The sequence below is a fragment of the Montipora foliosa genome, chromosome 4 (assembly GCF_036669935.1).
Source record: "Montipora foliosa isolate CH-2021 chromosome 4, ASM3666993v2, whole genome shotgun sequence".
NCBI classification, from domain to species: domain Eukaryota; kingdom Metazoa; phylum Cnidaria; class Anthozoa; order Scleractinia; family Acroporidae; genus Montipora; species Montipora foliosa.
The window spans coordinates 21,187,333-21,206,450 of record NC_090872.1 but is presented as its reverse complement, the minus strand read 5'-3'; the positions used below and the strand labels follow the sequence as shown (position 1 = coordinate 21,206,450).

The 19,118-nt window shown below is 39.3% G+C and overlaps 1 protein-coding gene and 1 long non-coding RNA gene across 5 annotated transcripts in view; one reads left to right on the top strand and one right to left on the bottom strand.

The window, feature by feature from the left end:
- Positions 1-171: 171 nt before the first annotated feature.
- The window catches only part of LOC138000280 (uncharacterized), a 29,565-nt gene continuing 10,618 nt past the window's right edge, over positions 172-19,118 (bottom strand). Inside the window, exons 1-8 of one of the 4 annotated variants that reach the window (XM_068846580.1) lie at positions 11,327-11,509; positions 11,147-11,238; positions 8,888-8,926; positions 8,538-8,777; positions 4,931-5,149; positions 3,698-3,937; positions 2,145-2,196; positions 172-1,905 (exon numbers count right to left, since the gene is read on the bottom strand). In XM_068846580.1, the coding sequence (XP_068702681.1) occupies positions 2,147-2,196; positions 3,698-3,937; positions 4,931-5,149; positions 8,538-8,777; positions 8,888-8,926; positions 11,147-11,207 (849 nt within the window). In that variant the 5' untranslated portion in view covers positions 11,208-11,238; positions 11,327-11,509 and the 3' untranslated portion in view covers positions 172-1,905; positions 2,145-2,146. Of the gene's footprint in view, positions 1,906-2,144; positions 2,197-3,697; positions 3,938-4,930; positions 5,150-8,537; positions 8,778-8,887; positions 8,927-11,146; positions 11,239-11,326; positions 11,510-19,118 lie in introns of those variants that run through there. The other 3 variants (XM_068846581.1, XM_068846582.1, XM_068846579.1) reach the window with 3 other exon arrangements.
- Positions 15,421-18,710, top strand: LOC137999089 (uncharacterized). Its single transcript, XR_011122892.1, has 3 exons — positions 15,421-15,450; positions 15,892-16,004; positions 18,163-18,710. It is a non-coding gene; the product is annotated as an uncharacterized lncRNA (long non-coding RNA).

Below are 19,118 nucleotides of genomic sequence, written 5' to 3'. Positions count from 1 at the left end.
TACACTGGAAACAGTTATTATGAAGATATTGAGAAATCTGTAACATATCAAGTCGATTCCGTTCATAGAACTATAAAATTCATACCATCATCTTATTTACTGAACCCGCTAGGCAAGGGGATTCTTTTGGACTCAAGAACGTGTCCAGTGATTTCAGCGGATTTTTCGTTTGGACATTTTTTAATTCTTTTAAAACATAATCTTTTTTATTCTTCGTTTTCATTATATGGAACTATCGAAAGGTAGCATGCATCTTTCATAAAGAATAGTTTGACCGTCGTAGTAAGAACCGATATATACATATACATTCTTATTTGATTAATTAAACAGCAGGGTATTAAGTTTATAGCAAGTGATTGTTTCTCTCGAAGATTTGATGTTATTATCCAAAGTTTCTTGAACGTGAAAGTTACAAAGATTTGACAGCACTCTGAAAGCTAGACCCTTCTTTCATCTATTGCCGTCAGTTGCGGAAGATCACTTGACCGCGCCATTAATGTGGCAATCTTTTGAAGGTTTATTTTTTTGACCATTCGGGTGGTCGCGCAGTCCGCAACAACCTCAGTCCGTCTTTCTTCATAAAAGAGAGAGAGGACCGGGCTCAACGTTAGCTTGACTGTTTTTAAAGGCCCACCTCCAACCGACAGGCTTTTCGACCGTTTTTTTGTTATGGAAATTCGCATTGCTTATCGCTGCGATCTGATTGGATGAATTTGAAATTTGGCTGGATTTTCATAAATGACAATTGTTCCGCGGCATGCAATGCCTGTCGGTTGAAGGTGGGTCTTTAATGTACATAAATGCACAATTTGCGATAAGGAAAGGAATGGAAAAGAAATATATAAGCGGGTAACGGGGAGGGAAGAATTTTGCGATGAAGACTAAATGCCGGATATGAGGAACCCTCATTTGTCTGCGGACGTGAACTAATAAATAGGGAGTTTAAGCAAGAACAACTGAAACGTCAACGAAAACGTGACGCCAAACTATAACTTAGCGCTATCGCAAGTATTTAGCGATTATTCCCTCTTGTTCACCTTGGGCAATACGGGCGAACTATTCCGCTGTAACTGGATGGGTACATACGAATGGTTTTAAAGCAAGGATAGCAAATAAATGGTTCATTCTAAAATTTGTTGACTTCAAGTTGTTGTTTGGTGGAGTACGGCAAAGAAAGGCACCTTTTTCTTTTTCAACCGATAATATTATTACTTTGTGCCGTAGAAGCCGTCATCTTTGCTTAAACTCCCTAATGACAGTCTTCCTAAGCCAAATTGCACTATTGAGTCGCTTGATCGATTTCAGAGTTTACCCTTTACACGATATAAACATAAATGATATTTAAAATTTCCACATTCTGTAAAGCGTATGACTATCGCTTGTAAGTGTGTTTGTTAATTAGGTGTAAAAAAAAATTTTGTTAACCCATGAACGTTCTCCCGAAGTTCACGAGCGCCTGATTTCCTTCGCAAAGCTATACTAAACACAAATGTGATCTGAAGTAATCTCAACCAAACAAATGCACTATAAAAAAATAATGTTCTCTTATTTACGCATTTTCGCTACTTTGATATTATTCCTTCAAAATATCGTCCATTTTGTTTGAAGGCGATTCTTTTTAAAGCTACTTTCCCATGTCACCCCGGCGTTCCCTCAGTTGATCAAGCCACTTAAAGATTGATCGATAAAATACCGTCTTTGTGATGGGCCGGCCTAAAACCAGGTTAAGTCTTTAAATGTATGTACAAGATGACCTCAGAAGCGATTTTCCAGGATTACATACAATTCTAAATGCAATCGCATCACGAACTGGATTACTTTTTCAATAAATTTTGCGGAGAGGTGTCCATGAGCGATTCTTTATTGCTTTATCCTGTCAAAGTGACTTGAATTGTTGACTTGTCCCTGAAACAAGAAGAGCAACAAAATCAACACGAGAAACGTCTTTACAGATTTAACTCTTGACTTACAAATTCCATAAATTCAAAGATTCAACTATTTAATACGATGCAGGTTCTTATGTTCTTATCCAACCGCGCTATTTAAAGGAATGTCGAAGATTTGGAAACTAAAGCCGCCGGCAAAATTAAGATCAAATTTGTTGATCCTCTCCAGAGCTTAAAGATTGTCGTCATGAATCCTACCTTTACGTTTTACGTCCACGATTGTTTACGACGCTTTCTTTCCAGTCATCTCCTACGATAGATGAGAAACTGATTTAAAATGAACCCAAGATGTACCCTCAGCTACTTAATTTTGCGCGGCGGCGCTAACTGGATGTGTATCTACTGAAATGTGAACCTATGGCATGGTTCCTAATATTTAAAAATCACATTTAGCAAAAAAGTGGTTAATTGCAAATGTAAACATCAAAATAGAAGCGTTTTGAAAATGTCTTTTAATGTGTGTAGTTTCAGTGGCAAAAATGGCTTGCTCGCGGAGGTACTTAGTAGCCTTAAATGCCCCGCGACGGCGTCTAATCGGTTAAATGCATTGTTCAAAATGGAATTCATGCAGGCGTTTGGTATAGCTTGGATTCCATAGCTTATGTTACGATGGATCTGATTGGTCAACGCAATGTAATCTATAATCAAACAGCGATGGGCTATTATAATACCAAATAAATATATTTTTAAAATAGCCAACCGACTTTCTAAAGAGGAAGCAAATTAAACCAAAATAGAATTTCAATGTCCTACTAATCATTTGATTAAATTATACAAAACCAATTATAATTTAGGTTCAGTGAAACGAGTCAGATAATCCTTGGACCTCCTCTCGAGAATCAGTGGTCACTTTGACTTCTTAATGAATTTCTAAATTAACTTTCTCTGTGACTGGCCTACTCGACAAACTCGATACTAAGGCTTGTCTTCTCTGACTCTCGGCAGGGAAAACCTTAGAAACGAGCTTGCAACTTCAACCCCTAGAGATTTGCCAGTACATCATTAATTGGCTAAGTTGCCGAGAAGCCATTCTAAATACATCGACGGTCTTAGGAAATTATAATTCAGATGAGAATTACGTAAGTTCTTGTATGCAAGCTTCAAGTCAGACTTCTCACCGGGAATGTCCGGCAATGAAACCAAATTGTAAACCATTGCCTTTCGAAATATTGCTAAAAACCGAGGCAACAGATAATCCTTCCCTGTTTGATCAGCCTTTCACTTCACGTGTGTCATTCAATGAAAGCCAGGCTGCTGGTACAAAATTTTAATACAAAACCCGTTTTCTAATCGAAAGAGTCTCGTTAGAAGTACAACAACACCACTTAATCATTCCATTTCCAAGATCGAAACGTTCATTCTCCTAACTAATACCATGGATTTCTTTGTTGGGTAGTCACGGGAATTTGGTGTTATATCACGTTCACACCTCTTTAGCTGATAATTATCTTCGTTCTCAATACCTTTGACATTTCAAGAAAATGTGTGGAGAATTTACATGTATATCACTCCTGGAAGTCAAAGGGTTAATTAAATACTTAACAGATTTAACACAAGGTCATCGGCAGCCTTGCAAATTCACAGTCTCATGATAAAGGAATCATGGGTACAAAATATCCTTGATGGCCGAAATTCGAATTTAATTAAGGTAAAAGTCGATTTGGGATAACGTTCTGCGGAGTCATAATGAATGGAGCTAATTATGTGTAAAAGGAATTGTTATGGAATAGTTTGTTAGCTGAAAAACTTACTTTCGTTGGACATACAGACTTGTTTTGGACAAGAACATCTTCCACCTGCGTAGAAACTGAAGACCTCTGTGATTCTTTCGTCCATTCTACACACGGGGACAAGTTCTTGCTTCTTACATAACGGCACACAGCGCGGTATTCCATTTTTCCTGCATCTGCACTTGCGTTTGCAGTTTTTGGTGATAAAAACGCGACCACGCCTAAATCGTCTACCGTCCATACGGCAAAACGTCCGGGGAACTAGTAAACGATGAAAGTTCTGTTTTAAAATGAGGAACTGAACCATAGACAATTTTACTGTAAATAACCCAAGGAATGGGTGCAGCTCGAATTTAAGTATATATTCCCGACTGGCCGTTCCCTCTTAATCATGAAAATCACAATTTTCTCGATTGTGATTGGCTTAAGAAACTCCTATTTTCCATCAATTCTTTTGCCAAGTTGTTATCGGACAGTTTGTTATTGGACATTTCAATAAGCCAATCACATTCAAAGTTGTGGCGCAGCGGGACTCCGATTTGTTTATCATTACCATTATTTTAGATCTGTTCAGCTTCGGTAATGTTTTTTCCCAACATATACTAATCTCTTACTAACCAAGCGCGAGGGCCGTACTGGCAGTATGGACCTCGCTGCAGGTCCGTACCAAAACGACCGAGAGTCAATATTCCCCAATATGGTCCCGAGCAAGCAAGGTTGGTAAGTTGTTTATTAAATGGAATCATTTCTTTGCGCGATGGGACATGCATTTCTCCACTTGGTGACGTCTTCCATCAACGAATTTTGAACAGTAACCTTTTACATGTAAAACTAAATTCCGCTTTTTAAAAACTTTTTGTTTCGCTCGACTTTAATTTCCCGGGAGAAGAGAAATAATATAGAAACGGACCGTTTCCATGGTAATGGTCCGTATTAAAGCTGTAAAGCCAATTAGAGTTTTCCATTTACCTTGAGAGTTGCTTGCCATATAATAAAGACCCGTAATTGAATTATTGAAATTTAGAATCTTTCCACTAAATCTGTTGCGTGTTTCACGACGGCTAGAAGGTGTAAAGAAAACCTCCAAGGCTTCAGGAAACCAGGAAAGATCTCAACCCGTTTTGTCCAGAATTTAGTGGCTATTTGTAAGTAGCAACGCAAAGGTTCCTTTCTACGTGGTAATTTTGCTGGCCAAGTGAACACAAATGACCTATCGGAATTAAATCAACTGCGATGGTCACGAAGATCACATACCCGGTACACATTCTTGCTGCTGACAAGAACAGCCATTGCTTAATTCAATCAGTCCCTTTCCTCTGGGTCGTTTGCCTTTGGGACAGTTTAGCTTGTGACATACTGGAGAACACGAGATTTGACCATTTTCGTCGCATCTACAATTCTCCGAGCAATTTCCCGAAGTGAAAGTCTCGCCAACTTCAAATTTTTGGCCGTCTTCACGCCGTGTACAAAGAACTGAAATTGAAAGAAAAAGTCATCACTATGAATGAGATTTACTCAAAGCTAAAGTAAATTATTTACATCCTGATAGAGGCCATCGGCGGATCCGACAATTTCTTGTTGAGAACCATTTCGGTCATTCCGATACGTGCAATTTGCGTAATTTTTTTGTGCAAGGACACCAGTAAAACTATGACTTCCATCCTTGACAGAGTATCGAATAAAAAGGAAATCATGGATTGAGTCTTCCATAAAGTAAAACTAGTTCACAAATAATTTCAACTGACTAGTGTTTTGTACTAATGGTCAGAGGCACTTCATGAAATACAGATAATTCTGTGGTCATAGTTACTTCGCTAAGAGAAAAAACATAAATGGTTCAGTTGTACGCTCTGGCGTAATACATTGAACAAAAGGGCAAGATAGCAAACTTATTTCGTCTGCATTTCGCTTCGTTTGAGTCGTATTTTCAAACGACCTTGTTTTTTCATCCGGCTTCAACTGATTGCAACATTGCCGAAAGTAGTATTTCTTGCTAAAGGAAAATTAAGAAAAAGAAAAAAAACACACACAACGCTTCAGCCAACTCAAATTGAATAGTGGAGTGGTGGGGGGGGGGGGGGGGAAACCTTCGCGTTCTCTTGGTCTTCCCTGTCTTGTGTGCTGTGCCTTCTCTCACGACTTCAACGTTCTTCCCAACCCTGGCCATGACATCTCTTTCTTTCGACTTTCCGTCCCCCAGTTCGCAACTGAACACTAACGTCCCATTCTTTGCTCTTACATTACCTGACTCCCTTTCAATGAACGTGCACCCTTGCCTTGGCTCCCTCCGATCCTTTCTCGACCCCACCCTTCCCTCCTGGACATATTCTTCCAGTGGGCATAACATGATTGCGTGCGCGCTCAACAAGGCTGGGCCAAAAGGTTACAGAGAAGCACTTTTTGAATGATCTTATTACCCTAAGACACGTCATTGTGGTAAAAACAACGTTGAAAAGAACAGTGACAAAAAAAAAACTGCTGACATCGAGCCTTTACGAAAAGTTCTAGATCGTTTTGTTGTACAAATTCCTTGATTTTCTTTAACTGTGCGATTTTTCCGGCAAAGACTACACTAGATTTTGTCATCGCAGATCAGAGTTCAAATCCCCTGCGATCACGTATCTTGAATGTCGCTGTTCACATCCTTGTCGATTTTCCACCAGCTGAGCTTCTACTTTTGCATGGCATGTAAACTTGTGAGTTCTCCTCCTTTGCGAAAAAGTTTAGGCCAATTTTCTGTGAGCATTAATTTCGTTTTGAGCTCAATGCTGGACAATACCTGGTGGGAAACAAATTTAGACCTACGCGGACTAAGTGGCCAATACGAATCGGTCAAAACAAAGACTGTTGGTTAATTAGAGTACCTTCCATTATCCTCCTATTTACCTTTCGTGAGGCGCTAGCAAGGTGGCCAAGCAACTTAGTAACTGGCTTTCATAATACGGTTAGTTCAAAACACTGATCATTAAGGCTCAAATGTAAATCCTTCTCAGCGAATCAAGCAGTCAAGAGAAGGTCAATTCTGCAAGGGCAAGTTTAACGAGTTAGAGAATAGCTGGTAGAAGTTTAATCCTCCACAGAAAAGTTCTCCATCTTGCTGACTATTCGCGAAAAATCTATGCTTTTATTAAACAATTTAATGTATTATCTGATTCGTTTGTCTTTTCTTAATTTGATATTCTTACGGTTACGGCCGAAACATCGTGTCTGTCAATCTTGTCTTGAAGCTAAGATTTCCTCCTTTGAAATTATCGATAGAATTACAAAGCTCTGTTTTGCGGCTTCTTAATTCAAGGGGATTAAAGCAAAGATTATGTGAAAAAAAGCCGACCGTGTTACAGTACGTATCCAGTGTCCATATTTATGAAGCTGCAGTTTGTCATTTGAGGGAATAGTCAACACAAAAGCCATGCACGATCAGGAATGGCAGAAACGGTCATTTAGTTTTAGAACCTACGCACGTACATGACTATTGATGATGCGTTACATGACATACGTCTTCAACTGCTAACACTAGCAGAGCTGTGTACTCTTAAATCACAAGTGGATAAATAAAGGCGGTGTCTGAATATTGACTTTTGGAGTTACTACACCTGGCTTTTCTTAACTAAGTATCGATCTCAACACAATTTAAAATGTATTGGACGGCTAAATCTCTCAGCGGAGATTAAAAGCTCGAGTTTAGTAAGTGTATACAAAGAGGACCGCAGAATATCTGAAACACGCTAGATTGGAGATTTACAGAGTGTTGCTACAGGTGAACCCCTCGCAGCTATCTTCCTGTTTTTGGAATAGAATATCAACCGGAGAAAAAACATTACAACACGCAAGCCACTATAATATATGTAATCGCATACAAACTCTTCACCAAATTGGCTTATTGTTCGCTAGTCGGCCAAAACTTAACGAAGAATAATACTCTTTGTTGTTTGTGACTTCGGAATTTTTACATAACGTCCAAGGACGCTTAATTAAATTCTCACAAAAAATACAAAAGACAAGTTAACTTTATTGCAGCTAATTGACCTAGACCATTTCCTTAACACCCCGTACGACAAACGGTTTCATAACTTGTACTTTAACTGAAAGTTGGTCCATAAACCGTTTGCGAAAGGGATAGACGGTACTAAAGGTCTCTGAAGGTGTTCGGCTTCAAATTTGATCCAGGTCCATGAAGACAGTACTTTGCATCCGTACTCAATTACAGCCTCATTCATAGTTATGACTCTTTGTAAAATCTAGGTTTCGAAATTTAAAAGATCAAATGATCTTCAAATTAAAGACTTCGAAACAAGGATATTGCCGCAGATAAGCCGGCATGAATCACAAAGTTGAGCTTAAGGCAATAGAGAACAACAAAACCATGTTTGAAACTACAGGTTCAAAACAACTTTGCGTAACCATTCGGTAATAAAATAATCGTGTGTAAAGTTTGAATTTTGAAGGCGTAAACTAAGAAACAACGTTTTAAAAAAAGCTGCTTGAGAAATTAAATGTTCGTGGAGTCCAGCTGTAAACTTCATCTTGCACAGTTCACTTCGGTGAGTGACTCTGAACTGTTTCTTTTGTTTTCTGGGCTAATGGCAAATCACACCATTAAGCGCACGTGCCTTTTGCGCTAAAATTCTGAAATTGCCAAAGAGTGATGTTTTTAAATATATGAAAAGAGTATTTTCATCGAATCTACAAGTTTAAAGCATATCGCTTATGATAACCACGGATTGGATTGAAAAGGTGGAAATTAAGGAACTAGGCAAAAACCGATCTTAACTTTGCGCCCTCCGTCCGTCCTGAACTGTGACAAACAGTCAGGGAAGACTATTCTGTAGTAAGCAATTTTATATGTGTCATTTATAAGTACCTTTAGCCGGGACACAATATTGTCTTTTACAAGAACAGCGACTTCCCCCTGATTTATCCGGGTTTTCTACTTCCTGAAGCGTTGTTCCAGGGGGGCAACCCTCGTCGAGCTTGCAGAATTTCATACAGCTAGCCAGCCCACTCGTGGAACAATAACATCGCATTGGTTGACTTCCTGAGCATGTAACAAACCAGATACCGGAGCGGTACAATTGACCGTCCACGAGGCAGCTGGAGTCATCTGATTTTGTAAAAAAAAAACAAAATTTCATATCATTCTACGTTGGCTAATGGCTAAAAGAAGGAAACTCGTTCAGTAAAACGCTTAAGCAATGTTTTGCTTAGCCTCACCTTTTGAACTTGCTCTTTTCGTAACACTTCTTGCAGTCACTGAATTGAGAAAAAAAAAACAAATAATCACTGACAAGAAAGTCATTAATGTTAACAACGTTAAAAAAATCATCATTTAGTGTCCCTCCCTTTTGTTTTTAAACAGCTTTAGAATGCGTTTTACGTAAGAGCAAATCACTTAGCGGCCAAATAAACCCGATCAAGCCGAAAAGCTTGCAGGTCATATCTGCCTTAGGGCTAAGAAGGTTGTTTTGCTCAGTACAGTAGGATTGTGGAAAGCCGTTCGCCCATAGATTACATAAGTCACGTTTCATTTCAAACCGAGAATCGTTAACTTCACACTGGTGTTTTCCAAACTAATGATTGATTTTGTGTCGAAGTGAATAATTTTGAGCTGCAGCGAGGCAAGAAAAGTAAAACTGTAACGTTGAGATTACTTTTCGTGCATAGCAGCCATATTTGTGGCTTAAATATTGAGCTTCGTTCGTATGAGATAAAAACCCACTTGAACTTATTTCTCTTGAATTTACGTTTTTTATTTTATAATTAACCTCGCATTACTTCGTCAGAGAGGTTTGTTTGCCTGTTTGCAGCGCGACCGTGTTTCCTTCAGTTGAATTAAACCTTTCGTCTTATTCTGAAGAAGGAGTTTGATTTCAACCCATTAATTTAAATTTTACTATTAAAGCGTGTAGCGGTGGGGTTTGTTGCACTTTGGGGACAAAAAGCCCCTCTGTCAAAAGCCCGGAAAGATCGAAAATGGAAAATTTAAGAGGTAATGACAGCCCGGACCTTACAATTTCAATGGCAGGGCATTTAAACAAAGGGATCACCAAGAATGTAATATCCATCAATCGTCGAAATTCAAGCTCCTTTTCAGAGACAAGAACTTTGCACGAAAGGTGAAAAAGCAACCCCATGGTTACTTAAGTTAATGCCCGAGAGGTGCGAGATGAGTTAGCGTGCTTCCAATAGCCTCTTCAACACAAAAACCGAAAGTACGCGGAAAATTTTCCATAGAAACAACTTCTTGTTATCAAAACAAAGCGAGTTGTTTGTTATTTCGTACCTATTTTTCTGAATGAGCCTGAAGTGGATTGCAAAATGTTTCAAAGCGAAACCAGAAGTGGAGGGGGCGTGACTTTGTTCTATTCCGTTACCTGCATTGATGTCATTTGGGGTGATTTGGGGTGATCAACATAGAAAATGAAGCTAAAGTACACTGTTTAGATTCAATAATCGGCTGCCCAGGGGCTCGGCTTGCAATCAGAATACAACGGTTCTGGGTAAATCAGACTGTATCAGCTTACTTTTAAGCTGATTATGGAAAAGTTAGAGGATGGAAAATTCCTCTTCTTAGGGTTTGGCCAGAGACGTGCTGTTCTTTAAGGCTTTTCGGGGGCGTCGACAAAATGTACGGCGCGATCTCCTGGGAAAGTTACTCGGTGCACGCAATCAGATACAACCGTACCTAACCACCATCCAAGCTACACTATGAAGACAGAGGTTCGGTGCAATGAAAGTGAAAGAACATACTCCCTTGAAAGCCGACAATCCTTTTTTTCTTTCAAATCTCCACAAGCTGGCCGTCTTTTCGTCAATCAAAAGGCAGCAAAGTTTTGATGTCCCGGCTAGCCACACCATCTTAGCTCACAGTAGGAAGTGATTTTATGGCAATCACTCTCGTTTTAAGTTATATTTTCCGGAAACTGACACTTTTGGATTGATTGATGGTTTGGATGCAGTTCACTTAAGACTGTTTTTTCTTCGGGGTTCATAAATTGCGTTCGTTAGACCTTCCATTTGGGTGCAAGTTATCAGCTGAAAAACCTGGCCTTCTTATAATATTGTATTTAATTCTTGAATTGTTTCTGGGCATAAGGAATGTAAAACTTATAAGTGAAATCCCATGGTATTAGGCCTCTTATTTTTGTCGATTATAAATCACTCCACAAGTCTGTTTTTGTTGAGAATGCTCTCGTAAACATCATGTAGAAAACACCAACTATAGGAATGCTCTGAAACTCTAGTCCTTTCTGGGGAGTTAGTTTTGGCGTTGTCTGCGTTTTTAGCGAAATTTCTATCAACAGTCCTTTCGTATCTTACACTTAAGCCAGAAACTTAATTCTAAGAACTGTTCCTCAAATGATAAATGAGAAGCAAGTCGTAGTCCTCTTATGACAGATTTACGAATAGGGTCCTGTAGGTAGACAGGAAGTCTTCTATGCTGAATAAAGCTAGAAAACAACTTTCTCTCACCTGAGAAATGCTTTCCAAATGTTGAAAGTAGCACCAAGATTTGAACCATCAAGACGTACATGACTTGTCTCAAAAAGTCCTCAAACTTCTACCTAAAGAGATTAGCAAAGTTTCAGTGATATTTGCAAGACGGCAATAAAATTTTAAAGCTCACTTCAACTTCTGCGTCGTTTTCATTACTTGGTGTTTGAGGTCTGAATGCACCTCAATTTTATGCCAGAACGCTTCAAAACTTCTCTTTTTTTCTTCAAAATTGTTTTCAAAGCAATTAGCTACCACAAGATGGACCTGTCGACTGTACGAGGTTATCGATGTCATCTGACAGACTATGGACTTCTTACATGTACAAGTAACAATAGCGGTAAAGAAATTAGCACTTTCAGGGTGCATTATGGGTCGGTTGTTTATTGCTGTTTGGTACGTCAGTGAGCTATGTATTACCTTACAAAAATTTACGCAGTCAAAACAAACCGACTTTCTTGGGTTCATAGGCTCTAAAATCCGTTTAAGTGTCTAACTGAGATTTTTTTAGCGATGTGTGGGATAGTTCAGCACAAACGGAAGTTATTAAATCACAGAAGGAAAACTTCGAAGTATTAAAAGCATTATGAACAAGGAGGAGCATATAGAAACTCAAATTCATTTCCTTTCTGTTTAAGACTGAAATCTTACACCTTTTCTTTGAAGTATACCCAACAATGGATTGTTTGCAAGTCGAGTTGCAGACCGTTCGGAGCAATTGCAGCCACAAACATGACATTCTTGTACGGATTTAAGTCTTTCGTTATACACTGTAAAGGGATTTTCGGGATTTCGGAGGCGTTCTACGCTCTTATTTCTCTCATGAGAATACCACACGCCGAGAGTAGTTACTGACTGAATCCACGTATGATTAAAGGATAAAAAGACTACCCTAGAAATACCTATTTTGTGGTTAGATGGTATGTAACAACGTCCAACTCATGGCTAATATACCTGCCGAGAAACTGAAATGTGTAGCATATTATCACGAACAACGCAAATTGGCTTAAACGATAAACTACATATTTTAATTAAAAAGAGAATTGTTCCCGAAGGTGACATGTTTACATGGTCGTTTCCCCGATTTCACTTTCAGCTAACTGTGCGCCGTCTTTCCGTTTCCTTTTGCACCTCGTTTGCGCACATTGAACCAAGCCTCTTTTTCAAGTGGTGTTAACAGTAACAGGCAAGGGGGAGTTACCGCGCAAAAATTGCGAACCTCATAGAGACCAGCACTCGCCAAAAGCATTTGCTGGTTTCCAACTTTAAAAAATCATCCAGAGAACCCTCATCATCAACAAAAAAGTTCGCTTTCGTGAGGGAAAGACCTTGAGCATCATAATGTATCTGACACTTTGGTGGTCCTTTCCTAACCGTCCCACATGATGGCTTATACAGATTTACATTTTGTCGTAATCGGACATTTCCGACAATAGTACTTGTCACTTTTATCCAAGATTTCGGGCCGCGGAATAAAGGAAACCAAAGATGCCTCTCAGTATATCTCCAATGTATAAAATAATGTGTTTTTAGTTAAGAGTTTAGATAAAGAACTCTAGATTTAAATTAATAATTGCATTCTTGACCATTCTTGTAATGTCGGTTCTAACGCGTTGAGCTGGTTGCGTGTCATCAGGCCATGTATCCTCTTCTTGTTATCTACAGAAAGCTATGTTAGAGCTTTATTTACAAGGTAAGAAGCAAGGCTGTAGTTTCCTTACGCAAGTGTATCTCAACCTCATTCTTTCTGCGATTTGCGATTGACAATGAGTCGCGTAAACAGCTCAGGTCAGTAAAAATATTAGGCAAATCAGAAGACGGTACATGTTTGTCGTCATCCGTAGCTAACAAAGCCTAAACTGCGACTCTCGGGAATGGTTTCACGAGAGGTAACTGCACAAAAATATCTGGCAAGTTATGTTATTCTTATTACTATCACTTGGTACTGTTGCTGTTGGTATGTTGGAACTTTCATGTCTTGTAGAATATCTTGACATAAACGGTGTCTAGCGTCCACCAGGGGCGGATTTAGGGGGGGGCCGAGGGGGCCGCGGCCCCCTCTTTCAGTTCGTCGGAGATTTTTTTTTTGTCAAAATATACAATAATTTTATCACTTTGTAAGCAGTCTGTTGGAGCTTTTGATTTTTTTAGCTAAAGCGTGATTTTTCGCTAATAGTATGACCAAAGTTGTGCGAATAAACTTTCAACTTACAGGCGCTAATATTATCCTTTCGAAATGAGGAAGAAGACTGGATGCGAAATACTTGTCTACAGTGAACCTATCTTACAGAAACTGTAACAACGTAAAATCTTAATGCCTATATATATAATTATATATATTTGTGACTTTGAAGCGAAGAGTCAAAAACCATGCATCATTATAACCATGACTTTTAATTTTATTCAATATGGAATCCTGATACATTACGTTCCAGATTGCACCGGAGTGCATGTAAGAGTACCTAAATTTTCAAAATTTTCTGGGGGGGCATGCCCCCAGACACCCCTAGAAAGTAGCGCCTAAGGCGCTACTGAGGCGCGCTAACGCGCGCTGATTAGTATTCTTGTTCGGCCCCCACTTTCAGAAAATGCTGGATCCGCCCCTGTCCACGGACAAGTATACTTACGTTAAGTTTCAATTTGTGCTTCTATCTCAGTACTATTCTCGGCTCTTGTTTAATGAAAAACTCTGAGATCTCTAGGATATTGGCAGCACCATATAAGGAAAGGAACGTTACTTAAGTGTCTAATAATTCTAGCGCTGGAGCACTAATTGGGGATACCGTAGACTGAAATTAACAATGAACGCAAATTAAGTCACATGTTGATGTTTGAGGAGAGGGGAAAACCGGATTACCCGAAGAAAACCTCTCGGTACAGAGTAGAGAACCAACAAACTCTACCCACTTATGACACCGAGTCTGGGACACATGGGTGGGAGGCGAGTGCTCTCACCACTGCGCCATCCCTGCACGCCATATCCACTCATAAAGCGACAAAATGTACCTTCTTTTGAAAACATATATGAGGGATCAAACATCGTCTTAAAAAGTTGCTAATATAAAATGCTATTAGAGCAAATCATCGGTTAGCCGTGTTAAAGGCAAAGGCAGGATTTCCTCGGCGTTGCCCGATTTATCCGGCATAATTGGACCGAGTCACATATTTGAATGATTTTAATTAGGTTAGGGAAAAGATAAAAGGCGAGAAGAAATCTGACGGAAGGAAATGGACAAAGGACTGACCGACTTCATTATTCAAAACAACATGGCAGCACATTGTTTTCTGTCCTGCAATTGACATACTTTTGCGAGAAAAAGGTTTTGCTGCGAGTTCAGTTGTCGTTAAGACTTGCAGCGATTTTAAGAGACACTTGGTGCTCAGTTTCTTTTTCAAAGCTGTAGTACTTAGGAGGATGAAGTCTTAATTGCTGCTAATAGGTCCATAGAGCTTTGTCTAATTGACTCGCAGTATTACTTCCACATGGCACGCCTGGAGCATGCCATGATCAGATCATTTTTTTACATTAAATTAATGGCAACTAAAATGAGAGTTTGCTGGGAATTTAAATTTAATCGGTGAATATCAGGACAGGCGAGGAAGGGATGGAGAGATTGATTGGAATTGTAGCAATTGAAATTTCCATCCGTGGTCCTAAGCAAAGAAGGACCAATTACCGGGCACGGGTGGCTCAGTTGGTTGAGCATCGGGCTGTCACGCGGGAGTTAGCGGATTCGAACCCCGGCCCGGATCAATACTCAGGATCATAAAATAACTGAGGAGAAAGTGCTGCCTTTGTAATTTGATCTGCAAATGGTTAGACTTTCGGATAAGGACTATAAACCGTCCATAAGTTCCCCGTGGGACGTTAAAGAACCCACGCACTATTCGAGAAGAGTAGCAGAAGTGGCGGGGCTTGGCGGTAATGTCTCTAAAAAAAGGCTTGTGGTGTATGAGGCCACCTAAGCAGAATCAGCCATAAGTCAAGAGGGGACTTTGCCGAGTGCTGAAATATGTAGATGTGGATGTAGAATATATAGATGAAAGAAGATGAGGTCATAGAACACTGAAGAGGAAATCTAAAGCTTCGCCAAATTCATCTGAGATAAGAACGAAATCTTTCAAAAAGCGGAAGAATTGGCCAAGAGAAGAACAATGACGTTTTATAACAGCAAACACTGTCTCATCTTGTTCAAAATTTCTAGGATATTAACATCCGGCTTTAACCAAATTGAAACAATTATGATCATCTAGAGACAAACCGATCAGGCAGAGAGATCGAGGTTTGTTCATTTGATTATAAGAGACAATCTCCTCGTCAAATTCAAAAATCTTAACCTTGAAAGTTTTTTTTTTTGCGGTGAATCCTGAACAGTATGCCAGAACTATGTTTCGGTGGGAACTTGCGTTGAACAGGAGCAAGGTAGATCATGTAGCGACCAGCCAGAAGCTCGAGTTGGGCGCTTGCCAATATTGTTTAAGAGTAAGTTGGGGGTATGACGTTAATTCTTAAATCACAACGACAAAACGTCTTTTTTTCGGGAAGAGTTAATTCTTTAGCCATTCAATTGTGTATTGTGATAAAATCACTGAATACAACGGCATTAATCGAATTCTAGAAAAATCCTCTTTAACGAAGTGGCAGCTTAGGGCAGCATTTGGTTGAACTTGAAAATTTAGTGGTTTGCTAGATCTTCCACTATGGTTTTTATTTGTTTTTACAGACGGAAAGCACACTAAGAATGCGGTTAATTACTTCGTAGGAAGATTGTTAGAACTCCAGGAATTATCTTCCCAGGAAGAAATAATTCGGAAGGAAAGGGAGACCGCAGACAAGGTGAATGGAAAAACGAGACCGGAAAATATATCTATATGTATTTTTTTTAGTGACAATAAGAGACGAATAAAATGATTTAGGATTAAAATGAGGTCCTCATTCATGTTCAGTTTAAACTTATCAGTGGAAAAGCTTTTAGAGCTTTGTATCGAGTTGAAAATGTTCAAGGATTTTAATGACTAAGAGATGGCATGCTTAACCCTTAAAAATTTAATTGCAATTCAGTTGTGACGTTTCTTTTTGAAAAATTATTTATTATATGATTTATTTATTTAACTTTGCCAGTCAAGCTGACAGAGCGCCACAACAGCTTGCGCAGATTACTGTGGCCCCTTTTTTACCCTTCAACCATGATACACAACAGAAGACAGACCACAACACCGGGAACTACGTGCCCTACTCTTAGCGACAAGTTTGTGGGTTCTTTTACATCCCACAGGATTATGAACATTGAAGGGTTGTGAGACGGGGCCAACGGTTTGATTCAGTACAGCAGAATCATTTATCAGAACTGACTATCACAGGGAAAAGTGGATTGTAAACTGGCTTTTACACTGAATTGCTTCATCATCGGGTGGTGAAGAAGAATAACTTCAAGATCGGGTGTTCATAACTCCATTATTCCTGCTCGAAAATTTTCTTTATGCCGTTATTCCAGTAAAAGAGAAGTCATCATTCCGTTAAAAAAAATGTTCTTATTCCGGACATTCCGCCCCACAAAATGGCTCCATTATTCCTCTTCACCCCCAATTCATCATCGGACGAGTCTTTTTTAGTGACCTGGAGGATTTTAAAACACCGATTGAATGGCATCAGAATAAAACCGTCCTAGACTAAGGGGCGAAAATATGGCATCGCCCTCCGCTGATCGAACAATAAACCTTCCTCTTTCAAACAACTTAATGGATTTTAAAACAAGGAATAAATAACATAAAACCCAAGCATTGTTAGTAGACTAAGGGGGAGGGACACCCATTAAGCTGTTATGGCTTGGATTTGGCGCGATTTAATTCATGACCATAAAACGTATTTTTGCTAAATCCTTTCAGCAGATTTATTAAACAGCACAGCCTTAACAAACTTCCTTAGCCATTTCCTTTAAGAACCGGTAAAGCATTCGTCCGAACCACTGCAACTACACTGAACGTAACGTAAAGCAGACAACTGCATTTACTTAGAGACATAAAATTTCAGAAATTTTCAACCAAAAGTGGCTTCAACCCCTTTGAATCTCTTGGAAGCAAGGAGTCTTAAATACGGTCAGTGCATTAGGCCATAGCTTTCAGACAAACCATATGTTTCTAGACAAATCCTGAAGCAAATACTTATGGACCATAAATGTCAGGGCGTTGACATTGCATTCAAATATTTACCTAAGGAAGGTTCTTTTTTGTGTGACAAAGTGTAGTTTATTATGATAAGTCAAATCCGAAAAGCTGAAGACTCAAACATGATTGGTATGTCTCACCTGCAGAAATGCATGGACTACAACAACAAAAACACAAACTATACCAAAAATGTAGAATACTTTAAATTTTGTGTTCCCACATCCTTTTGCACTTTAAAACAAGTACGTGTATGTGCCTTTGTAACCAACAATCCTGTTAACATTTGGTATTAAAATAATATGCTGATGGTTTGGTGGACATACTTTGGTTTTGGCCAAGGGCAAAGCAGTTGGAAAATGACCTTGTAATATGAAGGAGTTGTTCTTCTTCGGGAAAAGTCGCCGACTTTCTTGATCGGTTTGCTTTTGTTCTGGAAGCTATGACGGATGTTGTAGATGGAATGCCCATGAAAGCACTCTCTAATTACAATGATTGTAACGACACACGACATAACCATCAGCACACTGATATTTTCCCTTGACAGTCGGTTGGCGCGTGCGATTTCTTTCAATCGAACGAATGATGTCTTATCAGACAAAACAAAAGTATTGTAATTGTTGATAGGTGTTGTATTGACTGTTACCATTGTCTGGTTATACTCATAAAGAACAATTCATTGTCGCTATAAATTACAATTCAAAGGCTGTAGATTCTTTGAGACTGACAACGTTTCCTGCGGTGCGAAAATTTGTCAGAAACTAGAGAAAGATTAATTTGCGAAGACTGGGTCATGTTTATTCAAGCTTGTTGTCTACGATCGGATCTTTCAGGAAAGAGATAGTGATTCCATGTGGCGCCTTGAAGTATTGCAGCAGGCATTTGCTGTCAACAAGAACCTGTTAGCGGACTGTTCATGCCTCCACCGACTAGGCGCAGTAACACGTGAGTAGAAGATAGCTCATGATAGATGTGCTGAGTGCCATAAATTAATCATCCCCAAACAGCTCCATCAAAGAAGCTATTGTCCCAAAAGGCTCGTCCGCCCTTTTCTTTTTGTCTGACATGACAACAGGTGAAAAGAGTCCAGAATGGGAAATCTTTTCCATATATAACTCAAGATACGATTACGCCTATTTCAAAGCCTTCATAATGATCCTTGTTCAGCCTTAGAAATCATCATAATTAAAATAGCTGTTAGAAACACTTTGTCCGGTACACTAGCAAGCAACGACGAAGGCCTGCTGGTTTTAAGTTCGATCCAAGAACTGAAGAGAACAAATCAGCGTAATATAAAAAGCAAAAAAGCTTTAAAAAGTTTCAGTTTAAGTTAAGCGTCAAATCCGGAAACCAGCCAAAATACCCTCGAAATGTACCTGAAGAAGAAAACGGGGACATATGGCAAATATGAGCCACTTAAAACCGCATTTTGAGTCGCATATGTCTTAATTGTTGTGTTCAGTATTATTTCTACAGACATAGAGGGCATACTTTTCCTTCTTAATTAATTACAACTGCCCCTTCGGCCGACGAAGCCGACGAAGGGACGGACATAACTTTTTTCGATTAGGATGCCTTAACCGAAATACAATTTAAGGTTTTCTGAAGATCAGTTTATCGGAGAATAAAGAGTCACTCAATCGACAGGACATCACTGTGATAAACACTTTTCTAGGCTCTCGCATCAAAGTGTGTAAGTTTTGCTTCTCCAGCGACTTGAGGTTTCGGAAACGAGACAAGTGTCAGCCATTTCAACTATGATAAAAGCAAGAATAATGTTTGCCATAAT